The sequence below is a fragment of the Heterodontus francisci genome, chromosome 29 (genome assembly GCF_036365525.1).
Source record: "Heterodontus francisci isolate sHetFra1 chromosome 29, sHetFra1.hap1, whole genome shotgun sequence".
In the NCBI taxonomy this organism is placed as follows: domain Eukaryota; kingdom Metazoa; phylum Chordata; class Chondrichthyes; order Heterodontiformes; family Heterodontidae; genus Heterodontus; species Heterodontus francisci.
The window spans coordinates 8,387,222-8,406,883 of record NC_090399.1 but is presented as its reverse complement, the minus strand read 5'-3'; the positions used below and the strand labels follow the sequence as shown (position 1 = coordinate 8,406,883).

The following is a 19,662-nucleotide window of genomic DNA, read 5'->3' as shown; positions in this document are numbered from 1 at the left end:
GAGCCAGCCACGGTGCCATGAACCTGGCTACTGCTGCCTTCCCCTGGTGAGCCATCTCCCTCAACAGTATCCAAAATGGTATACTTGTTTTGGAGGGAGATGACCGCAGGGGACTCCTGCGCTGCCTTCCTGCTCTTTCTCTGCCTTTTGGTCACCCATTCCCTTTCTCCCTCAGCAATCCTAATCTGCGGTGTGACCAATTCGCTAAACGTGCTATCCACGACCTCCTCAGCATCGCGCATGCTCCAAAGTGAGTCCATCCGCAGCTCCAGAGCCGTCATGCGGTCTAACAAGAGCTGCAGCTGGACACACTTCCTGCACGTGAAGGAGTCAGGGACATCAGCCGTGTCCCTGAGCTCCCACATTGAGCAAGAGGAGCATGACACGGGTCTGAGATCTCCTGCCATTTTTAATCTTAAGCTTAACTTAGTTAAATGAAAAAGGAACGAAAAGTTTTTACCAATCACACGAAAAAAAAAGAGAGAAATAGAAAAAGCCTTACCTTGTCTACACACCACCGAGTCCTTTTTTTTTCGGTTAGAGGAGGAGGGCGGGTGGGAGACACTACCCGTGTAGTGTCTCAGGTTCAGAAACTGCCCAAATATATAGGGTTTCACTTACCCAGCAGCCCCCTGGTCTCCGCCGAAAACAAAAGGAAATTAAGTTTACTTTGAAACTGACCTTCCCAGCTGATCACTCGCTCGCACTCTCTGCTCCCGAATAAGCTGCTGCAATGAAAGGCAAGTTATTTTAAACGGCCCAAATATATAGGGTTTCACTTACCCAGCAGCCCCCTGGTCTCTGCCGAAAAGAAAAGGAAATTAAGTTGACTTTGAAACTGACCTTCCCAGCTGATCACTCACTTGCACTCTCTTGCTCCCGAATAAGCTGCTGCAATGAAAGGCAAGTTATTTTAAATGGCCCAAATATATAGGGTTTCACTTCCCCAGCAGCCCCCTGGTCTCCGCCGAAAACAAAAGGAAATTAAGTTGACTTTGAAACTGACCTTCCCAGCTGATCACTCGCTCGCACTCTCTGCTCCCGAATAAGCTGCTGCAATGAAAGGCAAGTTATTTTAAACGGCCCAAATATATAGGGTTTCACTTCCCCAGCAGCCCCCTGGTCTCTGCCGAAAACAAAAGGAAATTAAGTTTACTTTGAAACTGACCTTCCCAGCTGATCACTCGCTCGCACTCTCTGCTCCCGAATAAGCTGCTGCAATGAAAGTAGTGTGGCTGTCCTTTTTTTATTTCTGAGCTCCACCCATATTGCCTCATTCAATGATTCATTTCGCATATCATCCCTCCTCACAGCTGTTATTGATTCCTTAACCAATAATGCTACACCTCTCCTTTTTTAACCCACTCTCTATCTCGCCTGAAAACTCTATATCCAGGGATGTTGATCTGCCATTTTTGCCCACCTTTAAGTCAAGTTTCTGTTATAGCAATGATCTTGTGTTGCCATGTGTCTATCTGTGCCCTCAGCTCATCGACTTTATTTACTCTACTCCTTGGATTTAAATAAATACCTTTTAACACTGCCAAATTCCTGTGCTGTACACTTTTTAACCTTTGCTTCTTTTGTCTTTGAGTCACTCGCTAATTTTCTGCCTCCCTTCCCTGCTCTGAATTTGTCCTATCCATGACTGCGCTCAGGTTCCCATCCCCCTGCCAAACTAATTTAAACCATCCCCAACAGCACTAGCAAACCCTGCAAGGATATTTTTCCAGTCCTGTTCAGGTATAGACTTTCTGGCTTGTATAGGTCCCACCTTCCCCAGAACCGCTCCCAAAGCCCCAGAGATCTGAAGTCGTCCCTCCTGCACCATCTCCCCAGCCACGCATTCATCTGGTGCATTCTCCTGTTTCCATACTCACTAGCAAGTGGCTTTGCTTGTTAATCTCTTTCCTAACTCCCTAAACTCAGCCTGCAGGACCTCATCCCTTTTTCTACCTATATCGTTGGTACCAGTGTGGACCACAACCTCTGGCTGTGCACCCTCACCCTCCAAAATGCCCTGTCGCCGTTCAGTGATATTCATGACCCTTGCACCAGGAGGCAACATACCATCCTGGAATCACATCCAGGGTCTCCACACAGCCTGTCTCCCCGTCCCCCTGCTTCTAAAGTGTCTCAGGGTCTCCTGGCACTTTCTATCTCTCTGCTTCTGTCTCTATCCCTCACTATCTCTCTGTTCTCTCTCCATTTCTAACTCTCCCTATCTCTCTTTTACTCTACCTATGTCCCTCTCTCTCTGTCTATCACTCTCTCCCACCATGTTGGTTATCATTAGGGGTCGAGTTAATTCACAGACAAAATAAACACTTCACCTGTCTGCCCCGGCATAAATAGCAAAATTTGTGGCTACTTTATGTCTGTATTTAGACAATATAGACAGCAAAGTATATTATATGATGGGATGCTGCAAATCAATTTACACCACTACGGTAGGAAAAACATTTTAAAAACAATTATTCCAACTTAACTACAGATTCGACCCGATAAGGTAATAAATGCCAACACTCTTGAGTTTGTTGGAGTATCTTAAGCTTTACTCTGTATGGCTTTCAGAAATTAAACATTACACATGCACTACAAGATGAAAGATTACACGTAGGTTAGGTTACATGGAATTCCAGTAAAATAGCACTAAAATCCCAGTGACTATTCCTGGAAAAACCAATGCTGCAAATGAAATGACTATTTAATACATTTAACTTACTTAACCCTTGGTGTTCCCCCAAAGATCAAGCTAGCAAATTCAACGGTGTCCACTTTGACTTCATCCCATCGTGTCTTACGTACATTCTCACAGGATAGCAGGTATAACTGACCAGTGGTGTACCGCAGGGATCGGTGCTGGGACCCTTGCTGTTTGTAGTGTACATTAATGATTTAGATGTGAATATAGGAGGTATGATCATTAAGTTTGCAGATGACACGAAAATTGGTGGTGTCGTAAATAGTGAGGAGGAAAGCCTTAGATTACAGGTCGATATAGATGGGCTGGTAAGATGGGCAGAACAGTGGCAAATGGAATTTAATCCTGAGAAGTGTGAGGTGATGCATTTTTGGAGGTCAAACAAGGCAAGGGAATATACAATGGATGGTAGGACCCTAGGAAGTAGAGTGTCAAAGGGACCTTGGTGTACTTGTCCATAGATCACTGAAGGCAGCAGCACAGGTGGATAAGGTGGTTAGGAAGGCATATAGGATACTTGCCTTTATCAGCCGAGGCATAGAATATAAGAGCAGGGAGGTTATGATGGAGCTGTATAAAACGCTAGTTAGGCCACAGCTGGAGTACTGTGTACAGTTCTGGTAACCACACTATAGGAAGGATGTGATTGCACTGGAGAGGGTGCAGAGGAGATTCACCTGGATGTTGCCTGGGATGGAGCATTTCAGCTATGAAGAGAGACTGAAAAAGATAGGGTTGTTTTCCTTAGAGCAGAGAAGGCTGAGGGGGGAGGACCTGATTGAGGTATACAAAATTATGAGGGGCATTGATAGGTTAGATAGGAAGAAACTTTTTCCCTTAGCGGAGGGGTCAAGAACCAGGGGGCACAGATTTAAAGTAAGGGGCAGGAGGTTTAGAGGGGATTTGAGGACAATTCTTTTCACCCTGAGGGTGGTTGGAATCTGGAACACACTGCCTGAAGAGGTGGTAGAGGCAGGAACCCTCACAACATTTAAGAAGTATTTAGATGAGCACTTGTAATGCCGTAGCATACAAGGCTACGGGCCAAGTGCAGGAAAATGGGATTAGAATAGTTAGGTGTTTGATGGTCGGCACGGACACGATGGGCCGAAGGGCCTGTTTCTGTGCTGTATAACTCTATGACTCTATGACCACAGAAACACCTGTCTGTTTCCCTATCTAGAGAATCCACTACCACTATTTCGCTCGTCTTTTCTCCGCCCTCCCTGCACAGCTGAACTACCTGTGGTGCTCTGGTCATGAATCTCACTGCACTCTCCAGAGGAACCCTCTCTCCCATCGGTGCTCGGAACTGAATACCGGTTAGAAAGTGGGATGCCCTCCTGGGACTCCTGCACTACCTGCCTTGACCTTCTTGTCTGTCTGGCAGCCACACAGTCCCTCTCTGCCTGTGCTCTCTTAAGCAACAGGATGACTACTTCCTGAAACATGCTATCATGTAGTTCTCTGCCTCACGGATACGCCACAGTGACTCCAGTCACCGCTTGAGTTCTGAAACCTGGAGCTCAAGCTTCTGCAGCTGGTGACACTTCCTGGGAATGTGTTTGTCAAGGACACATGGTGTGTCCAAGACTTCCCACATACCACAGGAGGCACCTTCCACTTGACAGAGCTACCCTGCCATGCCTTAGCTTTACAAATTAATCACTGCAAGTATAATAAGGAGAATAACTTCCCAGTTACTGGCCAATCAGCTTCTTCCCCTGTACCATGGAGGCTGAAAAGGCAGAAAAGGAAAGAAAGGGACCAATGAGCACCTCCTTCCCCTGGTCAGTGAAGTCCCTCACACATCACTCAGCCTCACTCTGTCCAACAGCACTTTCTAATTAGTAATTACTAATAAATTACACCAACTAAAACCTTCGTAGTACTAACCTTACCACTTATAAGGTAGGGTTTTAAGCTATTTGAGGGTTTTAAAAAAACGTTTTTCTCTGATTTTTCAGCTATTTACAGGCACTAACTAACAGTTATTATTCACCAACCAATCAGCTTACGGATTTCTCGTGATGTTACTGTTAGGTTTTTTCACTTTTCAATCCCAGCTCGGACTGACCTCCAGCCGCAGCCACTGACTGCCTGTCCGCTCTCCCAGGTAAGTAAGAGCCCCGCTCTTGATTTATGGGTTCTGCCTCCCACTGTGCCACCACCTCTGAGTCTGTCCTGCCAGTGAAACAGGACATACCCAGGGATGGTGATGAAGGATTCTGGGACATTGGCTGTGCACTATGATGCGATGTATATGACTATGTCAGGCTATTGCTTGGCTAGTCTGTGGGACAGCTCTCTTGGCACAAGTCCCCAGGTGATAGTAAGGAGGAGTTTGTAGGGTCGACTGGGCAGGGTACATCATTGTAGTTTCTGGTGCCTAAGCTGAAGCCGGGTTCTCCGCCTGGTTTTATTTTTCGACTTTTCCGTAGTGGTTTGCTGAGTGCCTCACTCGGCCATTTCAGAGGGCAGTTAAGTGTCAACCACATAGCTGTGTGTCTGGTCATGTTCCGATAAATGTAGGCCAGGACACCAGGAAAAACTCCCTTGCTCTTATCAAATAATTCCCCCTGAGATGGCGGACAAGACCCTGATTTAAAATCTCATCCAAAAGATGCCAACTCCGATGGTGCAGCACTCCCTCAGTACTGCACTTGAGCTTAGATTTTATGATCAAGTTTCTGGTTTAGGACTTGAACCCATGACCTTTTGAATCATCAAGGCAAGAGTGCTACCACTGAGCTACATCTGATACTAATAATGTCAAAGTTGGGGGCCAGATATCTCTGCTGGACATCCATCTGCACACCACCAACATGAGGTACACAAAAGATATGCCTGTATGAGACAATCATCGTGTGTGGATGGAAGATTTTCTTTCCCAAAGAACATCAGTGACCTAGATGGGATTTTATAACAATCCACTCATTGCATGGTCACCATTACTGAGACTAGCTTTTAATTCCAGATTTATTAATTAATTAAATTTAAATTCACCAACTGCCATGGTGGGATTTGAACTCGTGTCCCCAGAACATTAGTTGGGACCTTTGGATTACTCAGCAAATAACTATTGCATTACAGTTTTAGCAGATTTTACTGATGCAAAAAATAGACTGGAATTGGAATTTTTTTTTTATTAAAGTTGTGTATGTAAATTGAAGATGAAATCTATAGACAATTTGAAGGCAAATAATCACAATTGAATTATAATGATCGGAGATTTATATCATGGAAAAATTCAGACAGGACGAGAACAAATGTGGTGAGAAAGTAGAAAATTATTTTCGTGTGTTCAGAAATAATTTCTTAATCAACATACTACTCTGTTAAAGAAAGGAGGATTACTTGACCTGGTTCTGGGTTATAAGGGGAGGAGGAAGACCTCAGTGTGGAGGGATGTGAGTGAAATATTGAGCAAAATATAATTGGATTTAATATAGAAATAGAAAAAGAAAAGTTGAGTTCGGGAGTACTTGGCTAAAAATTGTGATTTGCAATAATGTAAAAGACTGAAAAGAAAAAATTTAACTTGAACTGTTGGTCAGTATTGGGAAATACTTGAACAGAAGGTGGAAAGGATATAAATCAAGTAAATTCCCAATGAAGGAGAAAGGGAATCTGTCAAAGCCTGAGGTTGAACAAAGGAAAAGGTCTGTTGGATCTTTACAGCCAAACCTGATCTGGTTTTCATCTGCCATTCAAACATACACTTCTGTTTGAGAAACTGGATGGTGATCAGGAGAAGAAACTCAGTCCAATATTTACCACTCCCTGGCCTGAAATAAACTAACAGGTAAAAAGCTGAACTCAGTAAATCATGAACCATTTGAGCTCAGGAGAGTTGCACATTTTTAACTTTTGCAGCTAAAACACCCAATATTTACAGCCTTCAGGGTTAAGTAATATTTTACATTATCGGAATCTCAGGAAAGGTTGCTGATAAATTTATAGCTTTTGCTGCTCGATTTCCCTCTGTCCTAGCCCTGTACTGGAGGTTATTGTAATAGTGCTATATAACAATAACACACGCAGCTCATCTTTAACCTGCTGGCACATGTACTTTTATTTGTGGGCTGATACTGAAATCCTGTCTGCCTGTGATACCCTCTTCTCTCATTGAAACAACAACAACTTTTATTTAATAAAAGCAAAATACTGCAGATGCTGGAAATCTGAAATAAATACAAAAAATCCTGGAAATACTCAGCAGGTCTGGCAGTATCTGTGGAGAGAGAAGCAGAGTTAACGTTTCAGGTCAGTGACCTTTCATCAGAACTGGCAAAGGTTAGAAATGGAATAGGTTTTAAGCAAATAAAGCGGGGGTGGGGCAAAAGAGAACAAAGGAGAAGGTGTTGATAGGACAGAGGGTCACAGAGAATAACTGACAAGCCGAGAACAAATTTGTTAATGGTGTGGTGAAAGACAAAGCATTACTGAAGAGAGGGTGTGAATTGACAGAAAAATGAACAGCCCTGGCCCAAAGCACAAACATGAAATAAAAACATGGTAAAAAATACAATGATGAAACAAACTAAAATAAAATAAAAAGTGAAAATGAAAAAATATAACTAAAAATAAAAATGGGGGAGTCCGTCATGCTCTGAAATAATTGAACTCAATGTTCAGTCCGGCAGGCTGCAGTGTGCCTAATCGGTAAATGAGATGCTGTTCCTCGAGCTTGCGTTGATGTTCACTGGAACACTGCAGCAATCCCAGGACAGAGATCTGGGCATGAGAGCAGGGGGGTGTGTTGAAATGGCAAGCAACCAGAAGCTCGGAGTCATGCTTTCAGACTGAGCGGAGGTGTTCCGCAAAGCGGTCACCCAATCTGCGTTTGGTCTTCCCAACGTAGAGGAGACCGCATTGTGAGCAGCGAATACGGTATACTAAATTGAAAGAAGTATAAGTAAAACTGAAAGGAGTGTTTGGGGCCTTGGATAGTGAGGAGAGAGGAGGTAAAAGTGCACCTCCTGCGATTACATGGGAAGGTGCTGTGGGAAGGGGATGAGGTGTTGGGGGTAATGGATGAGTGGACGAGTGTATCGTGGAGGAACGATTCCAAGAGAATGTTGACAGGGTAGGGGAGGGGAAGATGCGTTTGGTATTGGCATCACGTTGAACGTGTCGTAAATGGCGGAGGATGACCCTTTGGACGTGGAGGCTGGTAGGGTGGAAAGTGAGGACAAGGGGAGCACTGTTGCGGGTCTGGGAGGGAGGGGAAGGGGTGCGGGAAATGGGCTGGACACGGTTGAGGGTCCTGTCAACCACAGTTGGAGGGAATCCTCGGTTAAGGAAAAAGGAAGACATATCAGAAGCGCTGTCGTGGAAGGTTGCATCATCAGAGCAAATGTGTCAGAGACGAGAAACTGGGAGAATGGAATGGAGTCCTTACAGGAGGCAGGGTGTGAAGAAGTGTAGTCAAGGTAGCTGTGGGAGTCGATGGGCTTATAATGGATATTAGTAGACAGCTTATCCCCAGAGATGGAGACAGAGAAGTCGACGAAGGAAAGGGAAGTGTTGGAGATGGACCATGTAAAGGTGAGAGAAGGGTGGAAATTGGAAGCAGAGTTAATAACATTTTCCAGTTCGGGGCGGGAGAAGGAAACGGCACCGATACAGTTATCAATGTACCGGAAAAAGAGTTGGGGGAGGGGGCCTGAGTAGGACTGGAACGAGGAATGTTTGACATATCCCACAAAAAGACAGACATAACTAGGACCCATGCGGGTCCCCATAGCAACACCTTTTACTTGAAGGAGAAGTTGTTCAATGTGAGAACAAGTACAGCTGGGCGGAGGAGTGTTGCGGTGGATGGGGACTGGTTAGGCCTCTGTTCAAGGAAGAAGCGGAGAGCCCTCAAACCGTCCTGGTGGGGGATGGAGGTGTAGAGATATTGGACGTACATAGTGAAGAGGAGGCGGTTGGAACCAGGAAACTGGAAACTGTCAAAATGACATAGGGTGTCAGAAGAGTCACGGATGTTAGTGGGAAGAGACTGCACCAGGGGAGAAAGGATAGAGTCAAGATAGGAAGAAATAAGTTCAGTGGGGCAGGAACATGCTGAAACAATGGGTCTGCCAGGACAGTCCTGTTTGTGGATTTTGGGAAGGAGGTAGAAGCAGGCTGTCCAGGGTTGTGGGACTATGAGGTCAGAAGCTGTAGAGGGAAGACCTCCAGAGGAGATGAGGTCAGTGACAGTCCTGGAGACGGTAGCTTGATGTTCGATGGTGGGTTCATGGTCCAGGGGGAAGTAGAAAGAAGTGTCTGAGAGTTGGTGCTGAGCCTCTGCAAGGTAGAGGTCGGTACGCCAGACAACAACAGGACCACCCTTGTCTGCAGGTATGATGACAATGTCGGGGTCAGATCTGAGAGAACGGAGTGCAGCAAGTTCAGAGGGGGACAAGTTAGAGTGAGTGAGGGGAGCAGAGAAATTGAGACTGCCGATGTCCCGCAGACAGTTTTCAATGAAAAGATCAAGAGCGGGTAAGAGGCCAGAGGGAGGGGTCCAGGTAGAAGGAGAATGCTGGAGGTGGGTGAATGGCTCTGCTGGTCAGGGGGAGGACTCCTGGTCAAAGAAGTAAGCCCAGAGGCGAAGGTGACTGAGGACGAGCTCAACATCATGCCGAGCGCGAAATTCATTGAGGTAGGGGCGTAAGGAGATAAAACTGAGTCCTTTGCTGAGTACAGAACGTTCAGCATCAGAGAGGGGAAGGTCAGAGGTCATAGTGAATACATGGCAAGGGGTCAGATCTGAAGGGGTGGGGTCAGATGGAAGTGAAAGGGAAGAAGAATCTCGAGGGGCATTGGCCCCCATCAGCTGCTGGAGCTTGCATTCCTTAACACCTTAAAGGAAGAAAAAAAGTTTTTTGTTAATGCGTCGGAGAAGACGAAGGATGAAATGAAACTGCGGAGTAGAACAGCTTTGTGATAAGGTGGGATGGTGCTTCTGGAGAGAGAGGTCCAGTGTGTACATGTGGCGGTACATGAGTGTGGATCGCAGGATGTGGTGAGAACAGCAGTCCGAGGAATGTTGTATTTCTCTGAGATACCTGCGATCCTGGGTGGATTCAAAACACGAAGGATGAAACTTCAGTTGGAATCCATGTGGAATAAGTTCCAAGGTGCTTTGCAGGAGCGTTATCAAACAAATTTCATAATGAGCCATATATAGAGATATTAGGACAGGTGATCAAATCTTAGTCAAAAAGGTATGTTTTGAGGAATGTCTTCAAGGAGGAGAGGCTTAGGAAGGGAATTCTAGAATCTTGGACCCAGATAGAAGGCACAGCGATGAAAATCAGGGATGCATAAGTTGCCGGAATTGGAGGAGCACTGTGATCTCGGAGTTTTGTAGGGATGGAGGAGGTTACGGCGATGGGGAGATGTGAGGCCCTGGAGGAATCTGAAAACGAGGATGTAAGTTTTAGAATCAAGGTGTTGTTGGGCCTGGAGCCAAGTAGATCAGTGAGTACAGGGGTAATGGGTGAATGGGAGTAAGTGTGAGTTCGGGGATGAGCAGCGGTGTTTTCGATGAGTCAGGTTTATGGAGGGTGGAAGATGAGAGGCTGTTCAGGAAAGTATTGGAATATTCAAGTCGAGAGGTAACAAAGGCAGGGATGAGGGTTTCAGCAGCAGATGAGCTGAGGCATGGGTGGAATCGGGCGATGTTACAGAGATGAAAGTAAGTGGTCCGAGTGATGGAGTGAATCTGTGGTCAGAAGGTCAGCGCATGGTTAAATAGGACGCCATTGTTGTGAACAGTCTGGTTCAGCCTCAGACAGTGACCAGGGAGAGGGATGGGGTTGGTGGCTAGTGAACGGAGGTGATGGCGGGGACTGAAGACAGTAGCTGCAGTCTTCCCAATATTCAGTTGGAGGAAATTTCTGCTTGTCCAGGACTGGATGTTGAACCAGTAGAGTGACAAATCAGACAGTGGACGGACTGAGACAGGTGGGGATGAGGTAGAGCTGGGTGGTGTTTGTGTTTTATAGACAGCAGGAAAATCAAAGGGCCAAGAATAGATTATTGCAGAGCTAACAGAGCAGGAAGAGAATAAAAGCAAAATACTGCAGTTGCTGGAAATCTGAAATAAAAACAGAAAATGCTGGAATTACTCAGCAGGTCAGGCAGCATCTGTGGAGAGAGAAACAGAGTTAATGTTTCAGGTCTGTGACCTTTCATCACCACTGACAAAGGTGAGAAACGAATTTGGTTTTAAGCAAGTGAAGGGGGTGAGGGAGTGGGGAAGCGAACAAAGGGGAAGGTGTTTGATAGGGCAGTGGGAGATTAAATAACAAAGCTGTCCTGGGACAAAGACAAAGAGTGTGTTAATGCTTGTGGTGAAGATAAAGCATTAGTCCAGAGAGAGTGTTAGTAGCAGAATAATGAGCAGCTCTGACTACATGAAAAACAGGCACATGTTTTAAAAATAAAATAAAATATAAAAAAGGCCAGTCATGCTCTGAAGTTGTTGAACTCAATGTTCAGCCTGTAAGGCTGCAGAGTGCCTAATCGAAAGATCAGGAGCTGCTCCTCGAACTTGTGTTGATGTTCACTGGAACACTGGAGGAGGCCAAAGACAGAATTGTGGGCATGAGAGCAGTAGGGAGTGTTGAAATGGCAAGTGACCGGAAGCTCGGGGTCATGCTTTCGGACTGAGCGAAGGTGTTCCGCAAAGCGGTCACCCAATCAGCATTTGGTCTCCCCAATATAGAGGCGACCACATTGTGAGCAGTGAATACAGTATACTAAATTGAATGAAGTACAAGTGAATCGCTGCTTCACCTGAAAGGAGTGTTTGGGGCCTTGGATAGTGAGGAGAGAGGAGATAAAAGGGCAGGTATTACACCTCCTGTGATTGCATGGGAAGGTGCCGTAGGAAGGGGATGAAGCATCGGGGGTATTGGAGGAGTGGACCAGGGTATCATGGAGGGAATAATCCCTTCAGAATGCTGACAGGGGAGGGGAGAGGAAGATGTGTTTGGTGGTGGCATCACGCTGGAGGTGTCAGAAATGGCGGAGGCTGATCCTTTGGATGTGGAGGCTTGTAGGGTGGAAAGTGAGGACAAGGAGGACCCTGGTTCACGGAGGGAGGGGAAGGGGTGAAGGCAGAAGTGTGGGAAATGGGTTGGATATGGTTGAGGGCCCTGTCAACCACAGTTGGGGAGAATCCTCGGTTGAGGAAAAAGGAATTGAGTCCACAAAAAGATCAGCTATGATCTTCTGGAATGGCGGAGCAGGCCCGAGGGGCCGAATGGCCTACTCTTACTCTTAGTTCATATCTGTGTAGGAGGAGAGATTTAGGGAGGTTAGGAGGGCAGTGAACTCAGGAGAGAGAGAGTATGATGAGTTGAAATAGAGGTGATGATGAGAAGTCGCTTGGTGCAGATACTGAGGGAATAAAGCAGTGAAGATAAGAAATGTTGGTGAGGAATTTAGCATCGTACTTGGGTGGGTGATAGAGAATGAGGATTTTAAATGAGTGGTGAGATGCTCAAAGGAGGAAAAGGTGCCAGAGGAGTAGGTGACAGACCAGGGTCTGATTTGGTGATGAGAACCACACAGCCACCACAGCTTTCTTTGGCAGGGTCAGTGTTGGGAGGTATATCCAGGAGGGGGTCTTCATTAGGGGGAAGGTGACATCATCCCTCAGCCAGCTTTCCCTCAAGGCCATGATGTCAATGCAGTCATCCACAATAAGCTCATGGATGGTAAAAGAGGAGCAGTGATAACTGATCTGCTGGCAGAGACAACAGGGTCAGTATTGGGAGGGGTGAGTAGGATGGGAAAGAGGTTGGGAAGATTAATCCCCAGTGAGGATGCTGAGTGGGAAAGTCAGCGAGAGAATAGAATGGAGAGAGGGGTCTAGGAGAGATAAAGAGGAAATAAGGAAAAAGGGGACAAAAAGGAGAAATAGGAGTGATGGGCTCAGGTTCAGAGCAGCAGCCAAAAGGCACTTGCAAATAGACACAGGGAAACTCATGTTACAAAGGCTTGTTTGCACAGTAAGTTTCAGATGGATAAGATAAGTGAGCTGAGAGTGACTGCCCATGACATCAAGGCAGCATTTGACCAAGCGTGGCATCACGGAGCCCTAACGAAATTGAAGTTAATGTGATTCTCGGGGAAAACTTGCCACTATTTGGAGTCATACCGAGCACAAAGGAAGATGGTTATGCATATTTGATATCAATCATCTCAGCCCCAGGACATCGCTGCAGGAGTTCCTCAGAATAGTGTCTGAGGGCCGACCATCACCATGCTTCATCAATGACCTTCCCTCCATTATGAGGTCAAATGTCGGGATGTTCACTGATAATTGCACAGCGTTCAGTACCATTTACAACACTTCTGATGCTAGAGCAGTCTGTGCCTATGTGCAGCAAGACCTGGACAACATACATGTTTGGACTGATAAATGGCAAGTAGCATTCCATAGAACCATAGAAATGTTATGGCACAGAAAGAGGCCATTCAGCTCATAGTGTCTGTGCCGGCTGAAAAAACTAGCCGCCCATTCTAATTCCACCTTCCAGCACCTGGTCCATAGCCTTGCCGGTTACAGCATTTCAGGTGCAGGTCCAGGTACCTTTTAAAAGAATTGAGGGTTTCTGCTTCCACCACTGTTCCTGGCAGTGAATTCCAGATACCCACCACCCTCTGAGTGAAATTGTTTTTTCTCATGGCTCCTCTAATCCTTCTACCAATCACCTTAAATCTGTTCTCTCCGCCATGGGAAACAGGTCCTTCCTGTCTGCTCTATCCAGGCCCCTCATAATTTTGTACACCTCCTATTAAGTCACCCCTCAGCCTCCTCTGTTCTAAGGAAAACAACCCTATCCTATCCAATCTTTCCTCATTGCTGCAATTTTCAAGCCCTGGCAACATTCTTGTAAATCTTCTCTGTACTCTCTCCAGAGCAATTCTGTCCTTTCTGTAATGTGGTGACCAGAACTGTACACAATACTCCAACTGTGGCCTAACCAGCGTTTTTTTATACATTTCCAGCATCACGTGCCTGCTTTTGGATTCTATACCTTGGCCAGTAAAGGAAAGCATTCCATATGCCTTCTTCATCACTTGATAGAAACATAGAAACTTAGACAATAGGAGCAGTAGTAGGCCCTTCGGCCCTTCGAGCCTACTCTGCTATTCATTATGATCATAGCTGATCATCCAAGTCAGTAACCTGTTCCCTCTTTTGCCCCATACCCTTTGATCCCTTTAGACCCAAGAGCTATATCTAATTCCTTCTTGAAAACATACAATGTTTTGGCCTCAACTGCTTTCTGTGGTAGCAAATTCCACAGGCTCACCACTCTCTGGGTGAAGAAATTTCTCCTCATCTCAGTCCTGAAAGGTTTACCCCATATCCTTAGACTATGACCCCTGGTTCTGGACTCCCCCACCATCGGGAACATCCTTCCTGCATCTACCCTGTCAAGTCCTGTTCGAATTTTATAGGTTTCTTTGAGATCCCCCCTCACTCTTCTGAACTCCAGCAAATATAATCCTAACCAACTCAATCTCTCCTCATACGTCAGTCCCGCCATCCCAGGAATCAGTCTGGTAAACCTTCACTGCACTCCCTCTATAGCATGAACATCCTTCCTCAGATAAGGAGACCAAAACTGCACACAATATTCCAGGTGTGGCCTCACCAAGGCCCTGTATAATTGCAGCAAGACAACCCTGCTCCTGTACTCAAATCCCCTCGCTATGAAGGCCAACATACCATTTGCCTTTTTTACTGCCTGTTGCACCTGCATGCTTACCTTCAGCGACTGGTGTATGAGAACACCCAGGTCTCGCTGCATATTCCCTTCTCTCAGTTTATAGCCGCTCAGATAATAATCTATCTTCCCGCTTTTGCTACAAAAGTGGATAACCTCACATTTATCCACATTATACTGCATCTGCCATGCATTAGCCCACTCACTCAACTTGCCCAAATCACCCTGAAGCCTCTCTGCATCCTCCTCACAACTCGTCCTCCCACGCAGTTTTGTGTTATCTGCAAATTTGAAAATATTACATTTAGTTCCCTTATCTCAATCATTAATATATATTGTGAATAGCTGGGGTCCTAGCACCGATCCATGCGGTAACCCACTAGTCACTGCCTGCCATTTGGAAAAAGACCCATTTATCCCTACCTTTTGTTTCCTGTCTGCCAACCAATTTTCTATCCATCACAATAAACTATCCCCAATCCCATGCATTTTAATTTTACATGCTAATCTCTTATGTGGGACTTTGTCGAAAGCCTTCTGAAAGTTCAAAGAAACCACATCCACTGGCTCCCCCTCATCAACTCTACTAGTTACATCCTCAAAGAATTCTAGTCGATTTGTCAACCCTTTCGTAAATCCATGCTGACTCTGCCTGATTTGACCACTGTCTACCTGTCCTACCACCTTCAGAGACCTGTGGACATGCACTCCAAGGTTTCTCACTTCTTCTACCTCTCTCAATATCCTCCTGTTTAGTGTGTATTCACAGAATCGTTATAGTGCAGAAGGAGGCCAATTCGGCCCATAGTGTCTGCACCGGCTCTCCGAATGAGCAATTCACCTCGTCACTCCCCCGCATTCTCACTGTAACCCTGCACATTCTTCCTTTTCATGTAACAGTCTAATTTCCTTTTGAATGCTTCAATTGAACCTGCCTCTACCACACTCTCCTTGCTTTGTTTGCCCTCCTCAAATGCATTACCTCACACTTCTCTGGATTGAATTCCATTTGCCACTTTTCCACCCACTCAACCAAACCATTGTTATCATTTTGGAATCTATGACCATCCTCGTCACAATGAACTACACGGCCAATTTTTGTGTCATCAGCAAATTTTCCAATCATGCCTCCCACATTTAAGTCCAGATCATTAATATATACCACAAACAGCAAGTAACCCAACACTGAGCCCTGTGGAACATCACTGGAAACCGCTTTCCATTCACAGAAACATCCATCGACCATTACCCTTTGTTTCCTATACACTGAGCCAATTTTTGATCTAACTTGCCACATTTCCCTCTATCCCATAAGCTTTTACTTTTCTGACCAGTCTGCCATGTGGGACCTTGTCAAATCCATTACTAAATTTCATGTAGCCAACATCAGCTGCACTGCCCTCATCAAACCTCCTTGTTACTTCCTCAAAAAACTCAATTAAGTTCGTAAAACATGACCTTCCCTTAACAAATCCATGCTGACTATTCCTGATTAATCTATGCCTTTCTAAGTGACAGTTTATCCTATGTCTCAGAATTGATTCTAATAACTTGCCTGTCAGATTGACCGGCCTGTAAATATTTGGCCTGTCCCTCGCACCCATTTTGAACAATGGTACAATGTTCACAGACCTCCAATCCTCTGGTACCTCACCTGTATCTTTGAAAATTTGAAAATGATCCTCAGAGCATCCACTATTTCTTCCCTGGCTTCCTTGAACAGCCGATGACACAATTCATCTGGCCCTGGTTATTTATCCACTTTCAAGGGTGTCAGACTCTCCAGTACTTCCTCTTTCATTATGCTTATTGTATCTAATATTTCACACTCCTCTTTAACTACAATGTCTGCATCATCCCCCTCCTTTGTGAAGACAGAGAGAAAGTACTTATTAAGAACCCTGCCCACATTTTTTGCTTCCACAAATAAGTTACCTTGTACATCTCTGATAGGCCCTACCTTTTCCTCAGTTATCCTCTTGCTCGTAATGTACTGATAAAATATCTTTGGGTTTTCCTTGATTTTATCTGCCAATATTTTTTCCTGTCCTCTCTTTACTTTTCCTAATTCCCTTTTATATTCACCCCTACAATTTCTAGGCTTTCTAATGTATGAAGTTTTTGTGACTGTCATCAGCTTTCTTTTTCTGCTTTATCTTACTCCAGATTTGACAGTATCATCCTTTTTCTTTGTGCGGACTTCATTGCCAGATTACCTCTCAGCCACGTAACATTTATCTTCCCCCAATTTAGAACTTTTGCTCCCGTTTTATCTTTGTCCTTTTCCACAATAATGCGAAATCTAACTGTATTATGGTCACTATTTCCAAAATGGTCACCCACTGCTACTTCATCCACTTGCCCAGCTTCATTAACGAAGACTAAATCTAGAATTGCATCCCCTCTCATTGGGCTTCTTACATGCTGGCTAAAAAAGTTCTCTTGAATGCAGTTCAAGAATTTTGTTTCCTCTGTGCCCTTCACACTGTTTGTATCCCAGTTGATATTGGGGTAGTTGAAATCCCCAACTATTATTGCCCTTTCTTTGCACTCAGAAATTTGCCTACATATTTGTTCTTCTATCTCCCTCTTGTTTTTTGTGGGTCTATAGTACACTCCTAGTAGTGTGGCTGCCCCTTTTTTATTTCTGATCTCCACCCATATGGCCTCCTTTGATGGTTCATTCAGCATATCATCCCTCCTCACAACTGCAATTGATTCTTTAACTAATAATGCCACACCCCCTCTGTTTTTATCTCCCTCCCTTTCCTGCATGAAAACTCTATAACCGGGGATGTTGTGCTGCCATTTTTTTGCCCCTCTTTAAGCCAAGTTTCCAATACAGCAATGATATCATGTTGCCATGTGTCTATCTGTGCCCTCAGCTCGTCGGCTTTATTTGCTATAGTCCTTGTATTTAAATAAATACCTTTTAACACTGCCAAATTCCTGTGCTGTACACTTTTTAACCTTTGCTTCATTTGTATTTCAGAGTCACTCACTAATTTTCTGTGTCCCGTTCCCTGCTCTGAATTTGTCCTATCAGGAACTGCCCTCAGGTTCCCATCCCCCTGCCCATCTAGTTTAAACCATCCCCAACAGCACTAGCAAACCTTCCTGCAAGGATATTCATCCTGGTCCTGTTCAGATGTAGACGGTTTGGCTTGTACAGGTCCCACTTTCCCCAGAACTGGCCTCAATGCCCCAGAAATCTGAAGCCCTCCTTCCTGCACTATCTATCCAGCCATGCATTCATCTGGTGTATTCTCCAATTTCTGTACTCACTCACATTTGTGCCACACAAGTGCCAGGCAATGACCATCTCCAACAAGAGAGAATCTAACCATCTCCGCTTGGCATTCAGTGACCGTACCGTCGCTGAATCCTCTACCATCTCCAACTTGGGGGTTACCATTGACCAGAAACTTAACTGGACCAATAATATAAATACTGTGGCTACAAGAGTAGGTCAGAGGCTGGGAATTCTCAGGCAAATAACTCGCCTTCAAATCCTGTCCGCCATCTACAAGGCACAAGTCAAGTGTGTGATGAAATACTCCCCACTTGCCTGAATGAGTGCAGCTCCAACAACACTCGAGAGGCTTGACACCGTCCAAGACAAAGCAGCTCTTTTAATTAGCACCCCATTCACCATCTTCAACATTCATTCCCTCTACCATTGACGCACAGAGACAGCAGTATGTACCATGTACAAGATGCACTGAAACAACTCGCCAAGAATCCTTTGACAGCACCTTCCAAACCTGCAAATTCTACCCCCTAGAAGAACAAGGGCAGCAGGCATATGGGAACACCACCACCTGTAAGTTCCCCTCCGTGTCGCACACCATCCTGAATTGGAAATATATCGCCATTCCTTCACTGTCGCTGGGTCAAAATCCTGGAACTCCCCTGCTAACAGCACTGTGGGTGTGCCGACACCAGAAGGATAGCAGTGGTTGAAAAAGGTCATCATCACCTTCTCAAGGGCAATTCGGGATGGGCAATAAATGCTGGTCTGGCCAGTGACCCTCAAATACCCTGATCAAAGTTTTAAAAAATTACGGCCTGATAATAAACGAGGAACAGAGAGGCCTGAATTCCAGAGTTCTAAATCATGAATATATTACTGAACCCATAACTGCCTATGTTTCAACTGCATGTTGCGTTAATTGATGCCATTCGCTGAACATTTAACAAGTTGTTGCTGAGATACAGCCCGTTACATCATCAGTGGAACATTCGGTGAAAGATGAAAAACATCGGTGGTAAATTTCATTAAGATCTTAAACTTTACAGAGTTAGAATGTTAAAATATGATCAATTATTTATTTGTATTATAACACATCTAGATTGAGTTTAATTTCATATTTAGATCAGAAGCAAATTAAATTGTGTTCTGTTTGTGTATGTAGTATTCCTTTACAGTGTGTGATTGTAGCTGTAGAATCTCTCACACTAACACATCCTTCTGTTCTTGATTTTCAGAACTACAGCTGTTTTGCACTTTGGAAGGTAAGCTCTTCGGAACCATTCCAGGGCTTTATTTAACAGTAATTTGATAAGAAAATTCCAGTTCCATTGCATGGGAATCCAGGAATTGTGAGGATAGAATTGCCTTTTGCCTTTCAGGAAAAGTGTACACCAATGGCCTTGACTATTTTACATTCCTGTGACCAAACATCCTGTTATGTGAGAACAACTTCCTGCTGTAGTTCACTGCCACTGGGTGGTGCAGTGTGTTAGATGTTGACCTTTGGGGTTGGGGGTGCAGTGGGCTCAGCACTATTCTTTTGTTTTTGAAAGGGAACGTGACATTCAGGAAGGACAGGAAGCTGGGGAAAGTTGATGAGGTAGCTCTGTGAATTCAAGGGGGCATTAGTACTGTAGTGAGAGATGACCTTAGTTCTAAAGATCAAGACCTAGAATCAGTTTGGATGGAACTAGACACAGCAAGGGGCAAAAAAAACATTGGAGGGAGTTGTTTATAGTCCACCAAACAGCAGAGGTAAAGTATAAATCAGGAAATTAGAGGCGCATGTCTCAAGGGCAATGCAGTAATCGGAGGATTTCAATCTACATACAGACTCGGTAAGCTTCATTGGTACGAATATTGTGGAGGATGAATTCTTGGAATATATGAAAAATGGTTTTCCAGAGCAGTACATTGAGGAACCAACTAGGAACTAGCTATTTTAGATCTAGTATTGTGCA

General features: G+C 44.9%; 1 protein-coding gene across 1 annotated transcript in view; it reads left to right on the top strand.

Annotated features, from left to right (window-relative positions):
* Positions 1–19,662, top strand: part of LOC137346105 (butyrophilin subfamily 1 member A1-like) — a 123,549-nt gene that overhangs the window by 47,294 nt on the left and 56,593 nt on the right. The window contains exon 5 of the mRNA XM_068009402.1: positions 18,937–18,963. Coding sequence (XP_067865503.1) covers positions 18,937–18,963 — 27 coding nt within the window. The remainder of the gene's footprint in view (positions 1–18,936; positions 18,964–19,662) is intronic.